The 15488-nt window shown below is 42.1% G+C and overlaps 6 protein-coding genes across 6 annotated transcripts; 5 read left to right on the forward strand and 1 right to left on the reverse strand.

Moving 5' to 3' along the window:
- The first annotated feature begins 469 nt into the window (after nucleotides 1-469).
- LOC108055476 (ethanolaminephosphotransferase 1) lies at nucleotides 470-4869 on the forward strand. The gene is made up of 5 exons (XM_017138840.3): nucleotides 470-886; nucleotides 1149-1217; nucleotides 1303-1925; nucleotides 1984-2164; nucleotides 3649-4869. The coding sequence occupies exons 1-5, from the start codon at nucleotides 809-811 to the stop codon at nucleotides 3970-3972; spliced, it is 1275 nt and encodes a 424-aa protein (XP_016994329.2). The 5' UTR covers nucleotides 470-808; the 3' UTR covers nucleotides 3973-4869.
- On the forward strand, nucleotides 2663-3276 carry LOC108055477 (uncharacterized). The gene has a single exon (XM_017138841.3). The coding sequence runs from the start codon at nucleotides 2768-2770 to the stop codon at nucleotides 3209-3211; it is 444 nt and encodes a 147-aa protein (XP_016994330.2). The 5' UTR covers nucleotides 2663-2767; the 3' UTR covers nucleotides 3212-3276.
- A 1947-nt stretch (nucleotides 4870-6816) lies between the features above and the next one.
- On the forward strand, nucleotides 6817-8181 carry LOC108055397 (uncharacterized). Its single transcript, XM_017138714.3, has one exon. It carries the CDS (start codon nucleotides 6920-6922, stop codon nucleotides 8066-8068), a length of 1149 nt encoding a protein of 382 aa, XP_016994203.2. The 5' UTR covers nucleotides 6817-6919; the 3' UTR covers nucleotides 8069-8181.
- A 1333-nt stretch (nucleotides 8182-9514) lies between these two features.
- Nucleotides 9515-10170, forward strand: LOC108055389 (uncharacterized). The gene is made up of 3 exons (XM_017138706.3): nucleotides 9515-9815; nucleotides 9872-10055; nucleotides 10116-10170. The coding sequence occupies exons 1-3, from the start codon at nucleotides 9515-9517 to the stop codon at nucleotides 10168-10170; spliced, it is 540 nt and encodes a 179-aa protein (XP_016994195.2).
- Nucleotides 10171-10667: 497 nt separating this feature from the next.
- On the forward strand, nucleotides 10668-13757 carry ref(2)P (refractory to sigma P). Its single transcript, XM_017138820.3, has 3 exons — nucleotides 10668-11150; nucleotides 11806-13323; nucleotides 13380-13757. The coding sequence occupies exons 1-3, from the start codon at nucleotides 10970-10972 to the stop codon at nucleotides 13523-13525; spliced, it is 1845 nt and encodes a 614-aa protein (XP_016994309.2). The 5' UTR covers nucleotides 10668-10969; the 3' UTR covers nucleotides 13526-13757.
- On the reverse strand, nucleotides 13674-15271 carry LOC108055462 (uncharacterized). Its single transcript, XM_017138821.3, has 3 exons — nucleotides 14974-15271; nucleotides 14457-14679; nucleotides 13674-14392 (listed from the first exon to the last, which is right to left on the reverse strand). Exons 1-3 carry the CDS (start codon nucleotides 15136-15138, stop codon nucleotides 14061-14063), a joined length of 720 nt encoding a protein of 239 aa, XP_016994310.2. The 5' UTR covers nucleotides 15139-15271; the 3' UTR covers nucleotides 13674-14060.
- Between the last annotated feature and the right edge of the window lie 217 nt (nucleotides 15272-15488).

Below are 15488 nucleotides of genomic sequence, written 5' to 3' on the forward strand. Positions count from 1 at the left end.
GAATGCTGAGCCCGCCTCCGTTAATAAATTTTTAATTGCCTTGCATATAAGGCATATGCAACACAATTGCAAGATTGATTAAAAATTGATGGCTATATGGGGACAAAGGCGGTCATGGGAATAGAAAAACTGCAGCTCACAACGTTAGAAGTCAAATTTTTTCAATTGCCATTAAAAATAATTATATTTATCAAGGGCAATTTAAATTTCCATTAGATTAAAGATAGGTTTGGTTTGTTATATTTTGACTCAGTTATAACATTGCGGCGTGTTTAACTTTTATGGAAAATATGGTTTTTATTCAATACGTTTGGAAAATAAAAACCAAACAAATAAATTAGCTCTGTTATTTTAAATTAAATTAAATATTTTAAAGGGAATGTTTAATACAAATGTCAATAACTGCAGCGCTGCTATTTTTGTGGACCGTGCTGTTTCAAGTGTTGGAAAACATCCCCAAAGTGTGTCAGTGTTGGTGGCTGTGCGTGTGCAAGCGTGAAAAAAACAGCCGGCAGCGGCGACAACAGCAGCGGCAGAAAAGAAACAGTTTTCGCAATAAAAATAAACGCGAGGCCCTAGCTGAAAATCGTGCCCAGCATTTTGGCTCCGAGTTCGGTTAACGTTCTGTCATCACACACAATGTTTTGACCAATTCAGCTAATTAACGTCGAAAGTGTTCAGGCGTTTTATCAAAAAACCCCCCGCCTCCGCCGCTCTCCTTTTGGAACCGTCGCGTGTTTTTCCGTTTAGATTAAAATACTTGAAACCCGCGATTTCGACTCGTAGCCCCAAAAAAACTGAATCAAAAATGGAGAAGCTAATCAGGCGACTAATGGACCACCAATATCTGACGCGGGCCCAAATCAATGGGTTCGACAACTACAAGGTGGGCCAGAGGATTCATATAAAGGATATTCGGGGGCGGCTGTACCTTCCCTTTGAGAGGGGGTGACCTTCCCGGGTCCCGAGAAACCAAAACCAGTTCTTGGTACTCCGTACTTGTTTTCAATTAAAATTCTTTTTATAGAAAGCCACCGGACAAAGCAAAAAAGAAAATGCAAAAAAAAAGAAAGCCATTGAAATAGTCATTAAACCTGCGATGGTGATGAGTTTTTTCCCCGTCTTTAATCAGAAATTTTTACTTACAGTACAGCGCCATCGACACCTCCCCGCTGAGTCAGTATGTGATGCATCCCTTTTGGGATTGGCTAGTCAAGGTGAGTGGTCCGCACAGAATTATATCATGCAAAAATCAATACTCATATGGGGGCGCAACCCACCAAACCATCCCTCCCACCGCAGTTCTTCCCGCGCTGGTTTGCGCCCAACCTGATGACCTTTCTGGGCTTCCTGTTCAGCGCCATGAACCTGGTGCTACTCTCCTACTACGACTGGAACTTCGAGGCCAGTTCCGGGGAGGAGGGCACCACGCCCATTCCCTCGTGGGTCTGGCTCGCCACCGGAATCAACATCTTTGTGGCCTACACGCTGGACGGGATTGATGGCAAGCAGGCGCGTCGCATCGGTTTGTCCGGTCCGCTGGGCGAGCTCTTCGATCACGGACTGGACTCCTACACCGCCATGCTGATCCCGACGTGCCTGTACAGCATTTTCGGACGCAGCCGGGTCTATTCGGTGCGACCGATGAGAATGTACTATGTCTGCCTGACGGTCTACTTCAACTTCTTCGTTTCGCACTGGGAGAAGTACAACACGGGCATCCTATATCTTCCCTGGGGCTACGACGTCAGCATGTGGGGCAGCACGGCCATGTATCTCGTTACCTGGTGGATGGGCTTCGAGCGCTGGAAGTTCGAGTTGCCGCTGGGATCCTACGGAACCCTGCCTTTGGGCAATGTCATGGAGGCGGTGCTGCATGTCAGTGCCATGGCGAATCTTCCACTAGTCATTATTAATGTGTATAAGTAAGTCTCCTGTTTTAAGTTTTTTTCAAATGCTTTATTAAACCTGCTTAATCTTTAGCTCCTATGCGCATCGGACTGGACGCCTTCTGTCCTTCTGGGAGGCCATTAGGCCCATGTGGCCCTTCCTCACCTACTTTGTCATCCTGCTGGCCTGGCCGTACCTCTCGCCGAACGACATCATGGAAAAGGATCCACGCGCCATTTTCATGCTCAGCGGCACCATCTTTTCCAACGTCAGCGTAAGTCATTTAAACTATTATCATATAATATTTTCATTATTTTATTTTAAAGTAACCTAGCTTAAGGGCAAAGCAGCTATAGCTACTATTAAACACCAAGGTTTTAGGCAAATTATAATTTCCTTTTTAACCTGACAATAAATAAATAAATAAATATTTTAAAGTACCGATAAAATATTAGGAAAATTTGAGATGATGTTTAGCTATATATTTAGGATATTTTGTTTACGTCAGCGTAAGTCTTTTAAACTATTATTATAAATATTTTCATAATTTTATTTTAAAGTACCGATAAAATATTAGGAAAATTTGAGATGATGTTTTTTTTAGGATATTTAGGATACAGAGAATAAGTTGTTTATAATTATTGTAAAAAAAAGTAATCAGTTACCGCGGTGTTCCACTCCACTTATCAAACCGTGTCGCGTGTAGGTTGAATCATACGCAATCTAGATAAGAAACGGGTGTGTCTACATCTTTTGCTGGCCCCTTGGCACGGAGTTAACTGCCAAACAGCCACAAGCCACTTTAATGAGTCATTTGACCGGCCTGACCCATATCGGCTTTTGACTGATAAAACGCACGCCGGTTAAACAGTCCGAAATGCCACCCTTTTGTTGTGGTGGCCGACGCTGTGCCAAGGATCTGGAGGGAGAGAAGCAGAATGAAGATGGTCGCCAGTCGCTAAGGGAGACTATATACACCACCACCGCGGAATATGAGCGCCCCTTGTCGCTGAAGTTTTACGCCCGCCACGACTGGCCGTACTTCAATTGCACGAGCCAAGAAGTGCGACACATTCGCGAGAAGTTGGATCCGGAGTCCCTGCAGAATGCTCGGAAAATAGCCAGCCATGACGAGGGTAGCGAGGAGAAGTACGAGATGAAGCACAAGACGCCGCAGCCGATGACTTTCAACCAGATCTACGGTTGGTATTCGGATAGAGCCTACCGCTATCTGAAACGAGATCGCGGCACTTTCGTCTTTCCCCACGAGAACGATCCAATGATTGAGCAGATATTAAGAAACAAACTGAAGCGTTCTTAAAGATTCTAGTGTGTTATAAATTTTAGTCAGTTTACAGCAAATATATTTCCAATTCGACAGCATTGAATTATAATATAATTCACAAATTCTCATCTGTTGAAATTCGGTTGGAATTTGTACCTATGTTGTTATGGTGGCAATTTGTATTTACCTACATACATGAATTCTATAATACGACACCGCGAATTCTTTAGGGCCAGAGGAACAAATATTGACCGCCGTAAAAAATTTTGTAGTTTTTTGGTCAGAAAAGAGGGGATATTCTCTTACTTTTATTTTAAAATTCTGAAATAACAGTTGCTTCATGTCTTATAAATAAAAGGTGGTGACTTTTAAAGTAAAACTTATAACTGTACGGTCCCTGAATTATATGTCTTTTGATTTACAATTTGTAGAAGCCAATCAACTAATTTAAAATTTTAATTCTTATATTACAGTGTCGATTGATTGTCTCCCAAATGTCCGTGACGAGATGCGAGGCGTGGCACTGGCAGACGCCCATGTTCGTGCTATCCTTCCTGGTCAGCTTGTGGCTGCCTCTGCTGGAGCGTCCTCTGCTGTACATGCTCCTGATTGTAACGACCTTGAGTCACTGGCAATACGGAGCTAGTGTGGTGAACCAGATGTGCGAGCACTTCAACCGGATCTGCTTTACTGTCCACAAGCGAGTGCCGGAGGAGAAAAAGAAGGTTCTGCTGGCAGAGCAAATCAGCCAGCCAGATCAGTCAAATCAAGAGGAGCCGTCGAAGAAAAAGGATTAGGGCTTTGGATTGCGCGATTTTGATTTTCATTTTGAGCTGCGAGTTATTTTGCAAGTTTTTTTGTACATCATGGAGGCTGTTTAGTTAAACAATTCTTGTGAGATTATGTATAATTTGTCTTAGTTAGAATATACTTAAAAATTGACTTTATCCTAGTGCTACAATAATAATTGGAGCTTGTTTCGGCATATTCCCAATGACTATTTACGTAATGCTCTCTTCCAATGATAATTTTTAAACTCTACGGTTTAATCGCAACTTGACCTTATCTGTATTGAATTCAAACCTTATTGACCCAAAGTAGATCAATTATATGAACAATTAAGCATGACAAGTGATCTGAACTGCAGCTAAGATATCAAATAAGTATTAGCAAATAGGTTATAATATCGGCCAGACAAGTTCCAGTCCATAAACTCAATTATGCAAGAACAGAGCAGCTTACTACTTATTCTAGCCTTTAGCTTTCCAATTTTATTGCAATGGTTATCCTTAAGCCAAAACTACCGCTCGCTTCCGCTGACCTTAAAAATAGCATTGTTTTATATTCGTCTAGACATAATCGAATAGTTTCCATGCGCTATGCCTAATTTATTTCCATTGTATTACTTTTAAATGCTCCACAATTGCAAATACACACACTACATCAACGTTTCTAACTAAAATAACCGCAAAGACCTCTAATTATTTAAACACATAAACATATTCATTATTTTTAAAGCAAATCCCAATGTCATTCAACTGTAATGTGACGTCGTCCATAGCGCCATTGCACGCTTTATTGTATGAAATCTATTCATGTACCCCCCAAAAACCGGGCTCCCTCGAACCGCACGTTGTGTAAAAGACCAAACAGTATACAAATAAAACAAAATATTTTGAAATGCTCACACCGAGTTTTAAGATGAGTTCGTCATTTGATTTATGACTGTATGCTGACCGCTTTTGTCGAGATTCCAGATCGCAAAGTAAACATTTTGCCTGCTTATAAATACATTTGTAGGCCATGATGACAGCTGGAAGTCCTTAATCACACTCGAATTAAATTTACAAAATCAGATTGTAAGTTAGAAAAAAACAAATTTAGGTTGTGGAATTTATTTTATATATCGCAATGCATATTAATGGAAACAGTTTAAAAAGGGGTTTATATTTATTTTATATATCGCAATGCATATTAATGGAAACAGTTTAAAAAGGGGTTTATAAAGTATTATAATACTCAAAAATTATTGAGAGGTTTTTTTAAAGGATATGGAGTTCGATAAGGTAGAGTTCAACAAACTGACAATGAAGGTTACAAATTGTATTTATAGATTGTAAGTTATAAGTAGACATCGGATTTTAGTTGAAATTGTTTTTTTTTAAATACAATTTAAATCCACATTTGATAAGTTACAAATTTTATTTATTAAGTTATAATTAGATTTCGGCCAAACTTCATTGAGGTTTTTGTAAAAAGATTTTAACCAATCAAATGTGGCTTTAAATCATATTTAAAAAAAAAAACGATTTCACCTAAAATCCGATGTCTAGTTATAACTTAGTTTACCTTGTAACTTACAAGGTATATCTTTTCCACTTAGGCCTCGAATTCTTCTGTTATGGTCAGAATCTGTAGAACTCTATTTATGACCGCACCTGTTAGTACATAGGGGCTGCACCTATGTTTGGCGAAGGCATAAATCAAATTAATAGAACCCTCATGATCGGATTGATATCGTTTGCTCAGGTGACAGCCGCCTGGGATGCGTACGTGATGTGGCTGTTAGCCCAGTGAATAAGCGAACAAAACGCTTCCTCATTAGCTAATTGGCGTGAAAATCGACTACTAGCCCCACTGTGCCGGACGATGGGAACCGCGGCGACAGCCCCTCCATCTCCGCCCCCGCCTAACGGCTGGCCAATATCAATAAACGGAGATGGAGATGGACGCCCCGGCTACCAAGTCACGCCGTCGAAATGGGCACGGCCGAACAAAAAGAGACGGTCAGAAAGTAAGTGGCATAAATAAAAGCAAAACCAGAACGAGAATCGAGAAGAGAGAAGAAAGCCGCAGTAGCAGAGGAGTTACACTGAAACAAAAATGGGTACGAAATGGATTATAAGACATCCTTATAAGACTTTGTAATAATATAAATTCAAAAAAAAACTTTCATTCAAAAATTTAAAAAAAATGAATTTAACTTGATATGTTATTTCTAACATTATTTTGGGTAAGGTTTTTAGTCAAGACATTTGTATTATAAATTATTTTTATTAATTAATATTAATATTAAAAATTGAAAAGTAAAAAAACATTTTTTGTTAAAGATATGTGATCTTTAACCCTATTTTAAGAAACGTTATTATTTAGAAATGTTAAATTTGTCAAGTATTTACTTGTGGGTATGGGCCACAAGGGTTTTCTTACTATTAAGTCGCAAAAAGTGCCTAAAAATCGAAAATTTTGAACTTTGACCACGGATTTCTCAAAACTTCGACGTGATGGAAAGTTTTCAAGTATGAGGTAATAATCTACAGCTAAAATCCTTTCAGGTTTGTTAGCATTTATTATTGGGCTTTTTTTTGTCGACCAGTGTAATTAATGAAAATATTCAATTATTTTAAAAGTAATTTTATAGAATTGAAAGTTTTATAAAATTGAAAAGTTAAAAAACATTTTTTTGTTAAAAATATGTGATCTATAACCCTATTTTGAGAAAGGTTTTCCAAGTATTTAATGAAATTATTCAACTAATTTAGAACTAATTTTACAAAACCCCTTATGAATTTCATATTATTTTTCTCAGTGCACCGACGACGGCAGCGCCAGAATATGAAAGTTGCGCCTGCGCCGACATCGCAGCTCCCATCGGATTGGGAATCAGTTGCGAGGCAGAAGCGCGCGAGTTAAGAACGCCGAGCGGAGCAACCTGACCTGGAGTTCTAAGATCAGCAAAGAGAGATGGCCTGGAAGACTTTCACGCTTTTACCCCTGCTATGGGCAGCCACCCTGGCCAACCCATTGAGCTCCACAGTGGAGCCATTTACCCCACCAGCTCCCAACACCGAGACGCAGCCGCAGGTCATCAAGGAGGAGCACTTCCCGGCCATGGCTCCGCCGCAGGCTATCGAGTCCAGCGGTTCCAGTGGCCAGCCCATTCTACTGCAACCTCCTCCTCCGCCAGCTTTGCCCAGCGGAGATGAGGATGCACTGCGTCGCCGAACCATCACCTACGATCAGCGGCAGGAGGGGCAGTATAACATACGCGCCGATCTCGAGAACTTCATGATCCTGCTGATCCCACCTGGACCGCAGGAAGGTATCAGTCTGCTGGAGCTGCTGGGACGGGGAAACACCAAGGGCAGTGGAGCGCTCAAGCGGAAGCATCCACTGAGGAGCAACTCCCTGAAGTCCTACTACCAGAAGAGTCAGCTCCAGAAGCTGCAACAGCAGCAGAATCATCAGCAATCCTCGCCAGCTGTGGCTCTGCCGGAATTCATCGAAGGACGCTCGCCCTATCACGTGGACATCTCGGCCAGCGATCCGGAGCAGGCGCAACGTCTGCAGCGCCAGCAGGTGGACGTACTGCCTCCTCAGTTGATTCCCATGCCGCAGCTGATCAAGCCCTTCCATCTGGAGGCGGAACCGGAGCTCATTCAGGCCCTGCCCCCCGTTTCCGCCAGCAGCAGTGCTGGCTCCAATCTCCTCGAGAGCTACAACCATCCAGGATCGCAGTACTTCCGCAGTTCCCGTTCCCTGCGAGGTGACAGCTATCTGGATACCAATCGTCTGACCGGAGGTGGTGACTATGGCAGTCCGCGCTCCATCAGTGCGCCCATCTACCGCAGCGATCTTGGTGCCAGCGGAGCCCATGGTCTTTACCCACCCATCGATGTGCCGTCCTACTTCTCGGATCAACCCCGCTCCTGGCAGCTGGACGAGGAGCCCACCAGGCCACAGGCGGTCGAACCGGAGATCGTTAGCTTCGATCTGTTGGCCGATGACGACCTGACCGAATCCCGAACCCTTCTGCGCGACGGCTTGGCCCGCTGTGCCCGGGGGGAGCGGCGGGATAGCTACGGAGCCTGTCGCAAGATCGAGGGCTACTGAGGAGGAGTGAGAACCGCCAGACTGCCAGCCTAAATAGTTAGTTTCATACTTTGCACACTCTAGAATTAAGCCGACAAAATCTTCTTACCAATAAATACAGAAACTTAATCGTCACTGAGAAAAAATATTAAATGGGTTCATAAATAATAATGTGTTGTGGATGATAAAAGTATTTCATTTCATTTTATTAAAACATTTATTATATTATTTTTTATTAGCACTATAGTTATGATCTTACTTTCTCTTCACACTAAGCTAGTTAATCACCATTGGGAAGTTTACCTTAGGCTAATAGCGGAAGTGCCTACTAGATCTAACGGTTCGACTATGATCGTAATGATGCGCTGAAGGATGAGGCTAAAATCTTGACAGCCAGAGGCCAGAAAACGGCAATTACTATCCAGAGACAAAGGCCATCTGCTCCGTAATTTGTGCACTGTGCAAGTTTTCTATGCGAAACCAGTTTGCAGGTGGGCGCACCCAAAGGCGGCTACCAGCCTCTTCCTGCGGTCAAGTCATTGAACCTGGGACCAGAACTGCACACAGACGAGATAACTGAAAGAGTCAACATATTTGGGAGGCACAATTAGTATAGTTATAAAGATTTCCTATTTCTTTGCTTGGGCTTAGCTCGAATCGAGGTTATTGGGTTAACATTTTGGGAATCATGCTTACCTGTGTTATTTATAGAGCTGATTGTTGAGGGTTTATAAGAAACGGAGAATATATTAATATGTGGTTTTATGCTTTTAATTGCTAATTGATTCCTTAGGATTAAATTAATAAATTTTTAAAATCTTCGCCTTCGTTTTTTAATACAAAATATTCTTTAACCATTTTCCAGGACAGAGCTAAACCCACATTATAAATTAATACACACAAAAAAAGCATGTCAAGGTAAAATCGATATGGCCATGTAAATTTCAGGTCATGCAAAACCCAAGTCATTTTTATATGAAGTACCCTTTTCGACCTGGTCAAATTTACCGCAGGCCAGGTTAAATTAAAATTGATCTTAAATAAGGTAAAATTGACCTACGATTCATATCGATTTTTTTTGGGTGTATAATAAATATAATAAAACATTTTCTTCTTATGTAGATAAATCATCTAAGTTTGATATAAATATGTTACCTTTTAGAAAGGGATTTGGAATCGGAGAAGACTAGCCAAAGATTTTCTCTGCAGATAGCTCCTCTCGAATGGAACTGCTTTCTTATATGGCTGCTAGGAAGCATTAGAAATGCGCTGAGCTGAAGATTCCCACAGCACCCTGGCAATGCGGAAGTCTTTGGGCTGATCGGCGGCCATTGAACTGTGTCCAGAAATCGGGTTTTCTTGGTCTTCTGGTTCAGGTGGGCTCGCCTTCAGTGCGGCCAAGAATCTGGAATCATTCATTCCACGCCTTTGAAGCACATCGGTCCTGTCGTTTTTCACCTGGGGAAAATGTGCAAGTTCACCAACCGGCTGTTTGTGTTTGCCCTGCTGCTCTTGGCATTTGGAAAACTTCAAGCCCAACCCGTTGGTGGGAAGATTAGGCCAGGGAATTCGAGGAACGTGGTTAGCGACTTGCTGGAGGTCTTGTATGACGACTATTCGGAGAATGGTTTTCAGCGGGAGGACATTCTCTACGACCAAAGGCAAAAGGGCGCCGAGAATTTTCAGCTGAAAGTTGATGGGGTCGTTATTGGAATGGCCCCTCAAATGGGTTCCCACTGGCTTTACACGATGGCCGAATATTATTTGAGTGAGTACGGCCAAAAGTAAAGTAACATTCTATTATAAAGCTGACTTTATCCTTAGGTGAAATGATGTTGCGCCAATCCACTCCAGAACCAGACTCAAATCAAATGTACGAAAAGGATTCTGAAAAGGATTCAGATACGGAATCTGGAGTCCCCGAGGGCATTACTAAAATTCCAGAGACCTCCAAAAATGACTTGGAAAGCAGACAACATCAAATTGTAGCTCCTCAAAACTCCAGCCGGTTAGTTGTGTAGAAAGGTGTAATTGAGATGAAGTATATTCATTTGTATTATTTTTCTAGGACCCCATCTCAACTGCTCCAGCTACTGAAGATGCTTAAAAGTTCCAAGGCCTAAAATTATAAAATCAGAAAAGATGTCAAACATTAAGTTTTAAGTTTTTAGTTTAAATAATCGAAATAAAATCCTACTTTAAAATTAAAATTTTATAGTATAAAGTTTTTAAATATTTATACTTCATTCATATAAAATAGTTTTTATTTTTGTTACAAGGCAAAAATTTAAATATTTTTCCGTTACAAATGCCTGCACAAAAAAGATAATACCAATGGACTTTTGGTAATAAAGGTAGTTACCATATTAAAGAAAGATGTAAATTTCTCTTTAACTAGGTTTTAAAATTTAATTAAAAAAAAATAACCATATTTAATTTTATAATAAGAAGAAAATATTTAAAAAATTTAAAAAGTATGAGTTCAAAATGGACTAGTTCCAAACAGAAAGAAATACCAAAAGCAGTGACTTGTCGATAGCGCGTATAAAATATTTCCATTATCGATAACCAAAATATTATTAATCTCATAATAAAGACCAGCTTTGGCATTACTATACAGATCATATACTAGATCAACCACTGCGGCCCAGCAGGCAGGACCGTGATTTGCAATAATTCTGAGCCCAGTTCGTTCAAGAACCTTCCAGTAACTAGTTCAGATAGTATATAAACCTGCTGCCGAGTCAGCTGCAGTTGTATACACCATCGAACACCCGAACAACTACGACGCAGTAGTCGAGAGCTCCGAATTCGTATTATCTGTCACAATAGTTTGCTGCAACAAGTTAAACGTGAAATAAAACCCGTTATCGAACGAAATACATAAGATATTATACAAAAATCAGTGAAGATATTGCGAAAATGCCGGAAAAGCTGTTGAAAATCACCTATCAGGGAGCCGCCGTCGCTGGACCCCAAAAGAAAATAAACGCATACTTGCGTATGCCCAGCCAGAATTACACCATATTGCGCCGCGAAATAGAGCTATATCTATTCCAGGAACGTCAGCTGCCCAAATGCGACATTAGGACCTTCTGGATTGGTGAGTTTTATAACGAGTAATCCTCTGAAAATAACTGTATATCAGGCTGCAGGTACACAATTTCAATAGACAGCCGAAAATTGCATACGGTTACATATGTACATCTGTGTGCAAATACACACCTACTCAATATGTAACTGCATCCCACAATGCAGTGCTGAAAATTTAGCTATCAGATTAGCTAGATATTTTCTTTTAAAATAGTAGCCAAAAAAAATTGGTTACAGCGATCTGGGATTCACCTAGGCAATATCTTAACTGGACTTTACGCCTTATCAATGGCAAAAAATGTATTGACACATTTGCTGATAACATTTTCTATAGACCCACAGTGTACTAATGTGATCAACATATTACATATTTGAAATAGTACATTCCCTCATTAGAATCATAGATCTATATCTTAATAGATTTTTATGTTTACTCCCTACATATTTTACATTTAATATAGATAGATTTTTTAGTTGAAAACAAGAGAAGTTTAATAAAAATTAAAAAAAATATATTTCTTCGGTAACCATTTTAAAATAGAAAACTTGATTAAATTTGTTATGCCGGTTTGACCACAACTATACCTAATTTGTCTAGCCTGATCCCTTTGTGAATCACCTGCGATAACAAACCTACAATGACTCATGATTGTTTCGCTTTTCAGATACTGACCAGGATGAAATCGAAATTATCAACCAAAATGACTATGAGATTTTCCTGGCCAAGTGCGAGGACAATATGCATGTTCAGGTGGCTCCATTGGCGTCCGTAGAGGAGGAGCCAAAGGCCTTCAAGCAGGAGAGTTCCTCGGCCCACGCTGGAGCTCCTTCCGTCGACGATCCGAGCAATTTCACCATCCACGACTCCGTTGAGTGCGATGGCTGCGGCTTGGCCCCGTTGATTGGCTTCCGCTACAAGTGCATCCAGTGCAGCAACTACGATCTTTGCCAGAAATGTGAGGCAGCCCACAAGCATCCCGAGCACTTGATGCTTCGCATGCCGACCAACAATGGACCCAGCACGATTGATGCCTGGATTACCGGGGGTAATCCATTGGGACGCCGCTGCGGCCGTCGCTCCAGGGGTCACTGCCCCTTCCAGGAGGCAGCTCAGGCCGCTCCCGCTGGCGATTCCGCCAGGGAGAGTCGCCGCGAGCGTCGTCATGCCCGTCGCCATGGCGGTGTCTTGTCCCAGTTTGTGGAAATGATGACCAACTTGCCGTTGAACGAAACTACGGCCACTGCACCTGCAGCTGAACCGGAGAAGCCCAAGGCTGCAGAGCCATCCACAAGTGCTCCCCAAGCTGAGCCCACTGTAACGGCTCAAAAGGCTGCCGAAACCGAAGCCAAGCCAACTGAGCCAAAGAAAATAAACACTGCTCCAACTGTTCCGCCGACCGAGGATCCAGTTACTACCCCAACTACTCCGGTGATCAATCTGGAGAACTTGACTCAGATGGTACCACCCGAGTACATGCGCGCTGGCATCGAGATCCTAAACAATTTCAGCGAAATGTTTGCCAAGATGATCGATCCTGCTGAGACAGGAGATTCGGGAATTTTTGCTCCCTCCATGACTCCCACTACCGAGGCCAAGAAACCAGAGGAGAAGGCTCAATCCAGTGGCCAGTCAACGGCTTCTTCGGCCAGCCAGTCGGCTGCTCCCTCTGCTGTTCCCTCAGCTGCTCCATCGGCCAGCCAGTCAGCTGCTCCCTCTGCTGCTCCCTCAGCTGTACCCTCAACCACTCCCTCTATTTCTGGATCCATCTCCGATGCTCCGTCCGAGACAGAGCCCTTGATTGCCAAGCCAGCTGAAGCTGCACCAGTTTCGGTGACCAACAGCGAGCCAGAGGAGGAAAGACGCCGTTCGGACAGCCCGGACCCGGACTGGCAGGTTATCGACAATGCTTACTCAGCAAACAACACCAACTTGATCAACTTGGAATCGGCCAATCCCACAGCTGCTCCCCAGCAGCCGGTGCGTGACTTTGGCCAGCTGGGCGAACTTCTGCGTCAGCACATCAACGAAGAGGCTCGCGTTGAGCAGGCTACAGCCAACACCCAGACTTCTCAGGTGGATACGGTGACCACGTCGACCTCGACCACATCCGTGTCCACCAATAGCGTCGGCACCTCACCAGCAGCTCCCGAGGAGAAACGCAGTGTTCCCGTCTACCACACTGGTAAGTCCACTAAGAAATCCCTTGGAGATTTGTATTAATTATCTCTTTCTTTTTAGATGAACGCATCAATGCATCCATCCATGCCATGATGGCCATGGGATTCAGCAACGAGGGCGCCTGGCTCACCCAGTTACTGGAGTCGGTTCAAGGCAATATTCCAGCCGCGTTGGACATAATGCATGTCTCGCAGAACCGCAACTAAATATTCATATACATTATCCATATATCTACTATATATCTTCAATATGTATAGGACCCAATGAGAAAAGGGGATTTGTTTTATCCTTTCCGTTACCTATGTAGTTTTAGTTTTTTCTGAGGTGCTTGATTACTCTCGTTACCAAAAAATGTAAGTGAAAATGTATGTATTTTATGTTTTAAATAATCAACAGCTATATATGTGAAATTACAATAAAGGCACAAAATCAAAATGATTCATGTTCTTGGCAAGTTGCTTATAAACTAGTGGGTTTTCCTATATTCCATTGATATGGTTAAGTAGAGTGCGATTGACATAGACAACTAAAGCCTTCACAAACTAGATAACAAAATGTTTAATAAACGAAATTCACAATGAATATGATCATTTCGTTTGCACATTTATCAGTTGCGCATAGCGCATTTACTATTTTTGAGTGATTAATAAATCTACAATACTTAGCTGCGGAATTGGTTTCCTCGCAAATCGCCCTGAAGTATTGATCTTCCAGAGTAACAACTCGCTCATCTATAGAGCTTTAAAGATCTTCTCTCGCTTCAACTGCTTCTGATCCAACAAAATAATTTGTTGCCAATCCAACAATATCCCGTGCAAATCTTCGAAATTCGTAATTTGCTGTAGTTATGGTAGCGATAAATGTGAAGAACTTGAAGAGCTTCTGGTGATGTGCCTTCCACTGTCGTCGCCCGAATCCGGTGTTATAGCCGAACATTTGAGAGACCATTAGGGCTAGAAATCCAGTCAGTCCAAAGAATCGATGGAGCATTTTCAAGGTGAAGCCACCACTGATGAAATACAGCGGAAGACCGGTGAGAACGCTACCTAGCAGAAGAGCACAGCCGATAATACCTGATGGGGAGAGATGGGGGAATAAATTATCATTGTATTTTGGGATAGAACAGGCGAAACCCACCATAGAATGCGTGGTTGCTCTTGAAGTGGCGAACGGAGGCATTGGGATCTTCCCATTTACGCTCCAGCTTTTGCCAAGTCTTAATACCGATCCCACCGACTCCAACCACAAAGGCCAGGAGACCCAGGGCAGCATGTAGGCGGTTAAGGTTTAGAGGACCCAGCCAGGACTCGAGATATGTGCTATTTCGCACTAGCAGCGCCTCGCCCATGAAGAAAACAAACTGTGAATGAGAAATAAACGAAGTTTTTTTATGATTGAGATATATAAATAAAATTCAGAGAAAACGAATGAAACAAATATTATTTCTCCAATATATTAGTCGTTCTGATTAACATTTTATACAGAATTTTAGGATATATGTTGTAAATATCCAAGTTCTAACTATTTTTAACTATCTAAAGATATTAAATAAATTTTAAACAATTTTATTTTTATCAACAATGATAATGTCTTTCTATGAATAATTTAGTTTCTTCAAATGTATCTGATTGTGAATATAAATTGGAGTACTCACGCCGATTGTACAGTAGAAAGCATGTCCAGCCGTGTGTACCAACTTGAGAACCAGACACTTGTAGACGATGGCTGCGGTGATCCCCGCGAGAAGAACATGTGAGATCAGGGTGCAGAAGCCAAAGTAGAAGCCTCCATAGGAACCTTGTAATTCTTCAGTCGTCATTATGTTATGGATGTTATGGAAGTTATCCCTTATCTGCTACGTGAGATGCGCACGTAAAACCGATAAGCTATTGGCACTATAAACTGAAGATCGCGACCGCTCGTGGCGAGTGTTAGAACGCTTTTGACGGCCTGACGGCATGGAACAGCTGGAAAAAGCCACCGAAAGCTCGCGATTCTCTCTCTCGATCCGAAAAAATCACACTTTCAAATCCAAAGCCAGTGGAGCGCGGCGTTCGCAAAAAATGATTCAGCGGATTGCCCCGTTCACGTGTTTTTTACCTTGGGGCGGGAAAGGCGGCAGCAGCCACAGGTGGTATCGATTGGCATTGCTCTCGGGCGGGACTAACT

Source organism: Drosophila takahashii, chromosome 2L (assembly GCF_030179915.1).
Source record: "Drosophila takahashii strain IR98-3 E-12201 chromosome 2L, DtakHiC1v2, whole genome shotgun sequence".
NCBI lineage: Eukaryota > Metazoa > Arthropoda > Insecta > Diptera > Drosophilidae > Drosophila > Drosophila takahashii.

Excerpts from the sequence above, each read along its gene's own strand:
- LOC108055389 (XM_017138706.3), top strand. The coding sequence starts at position 9,515 with ATGTGCAAGTTCACCAACCGGCTGTTTGTGTTTGCCCTGCTGCTCTTG. Across the intron at positions 9,816-9,871 it reads GATGGCCGAATATTATTTGA|GTGAAATGATGTTGCGCCAA; the intron begins GTGAGTACGGCC and ends CTTTATCCTTAG. Across the intron at positions 10,056-10,115 it reads GCTCCTCAAAACTCCAGCCG|GACCCCATCTCAACTGCTCC; the intron begins GTTAGTTGTGTA and ends TTATTTTTCTAG.
- LOC108055397 (XM_017138714.3), top strand. The coding sequence starts at position 6,920 with ATGGCCTGGAAGACTTTCACGCTTTTACCCCTGCTATGGGCAGCCACC.
- LOC108055477 (XM_017138841.3), top strand. The coding sequence starts at position 2,768 with ATGCCACCCTTTTGTTGTGGTGGCCGACGCTGTGCCAAGGATCTGGAG.
- LOC108055476 (XM_017138840.3), top strand. The coding sequence starts at position 809 with ATGGAGAAGCTAATCAGGCGACTAATGGACCACCAATATCTGACGCGG. Across the intron at positions 1,218-1,302 it reads TTTGGGATTGGCTAGTCAAG|TTCTTCCCGCGCTGGTTTGC; the intron begins GTGAGTGGTCCG and ends CTCCCACCGCAG. Across the intron at positions 2,165-3,648 it reads CCATCTTTTCCAACGTCAGC|TGTCGATTGATTGTCTCCCA; the intron begins GTAAGTCATTTA and ends CTTATATTACAG.
- LOC108055462 (XM_017138821.3), bottom strand. The coding sequence starts at position 15,138 with ATGACGACTGAAGAATTACAAGGTTCCTATGGAGGCTTCTACTTTGGC. Across the intron at positions 14,680-14,973 it reads CTTTCTACTGTACAATCGGC|TTTGTTTTCTTCATGGGCGA; the intron begins GTGAGTACTCCA and ends TCTCATTCACAG. Across the intron at positions 14,393-14,456 it reads GAGCAACCACGCATTCTATG|GTATTATCGGCTGTGCTCTT; the intron begins GTGGGTTTCGCC and ends TCTCCCCATCAG.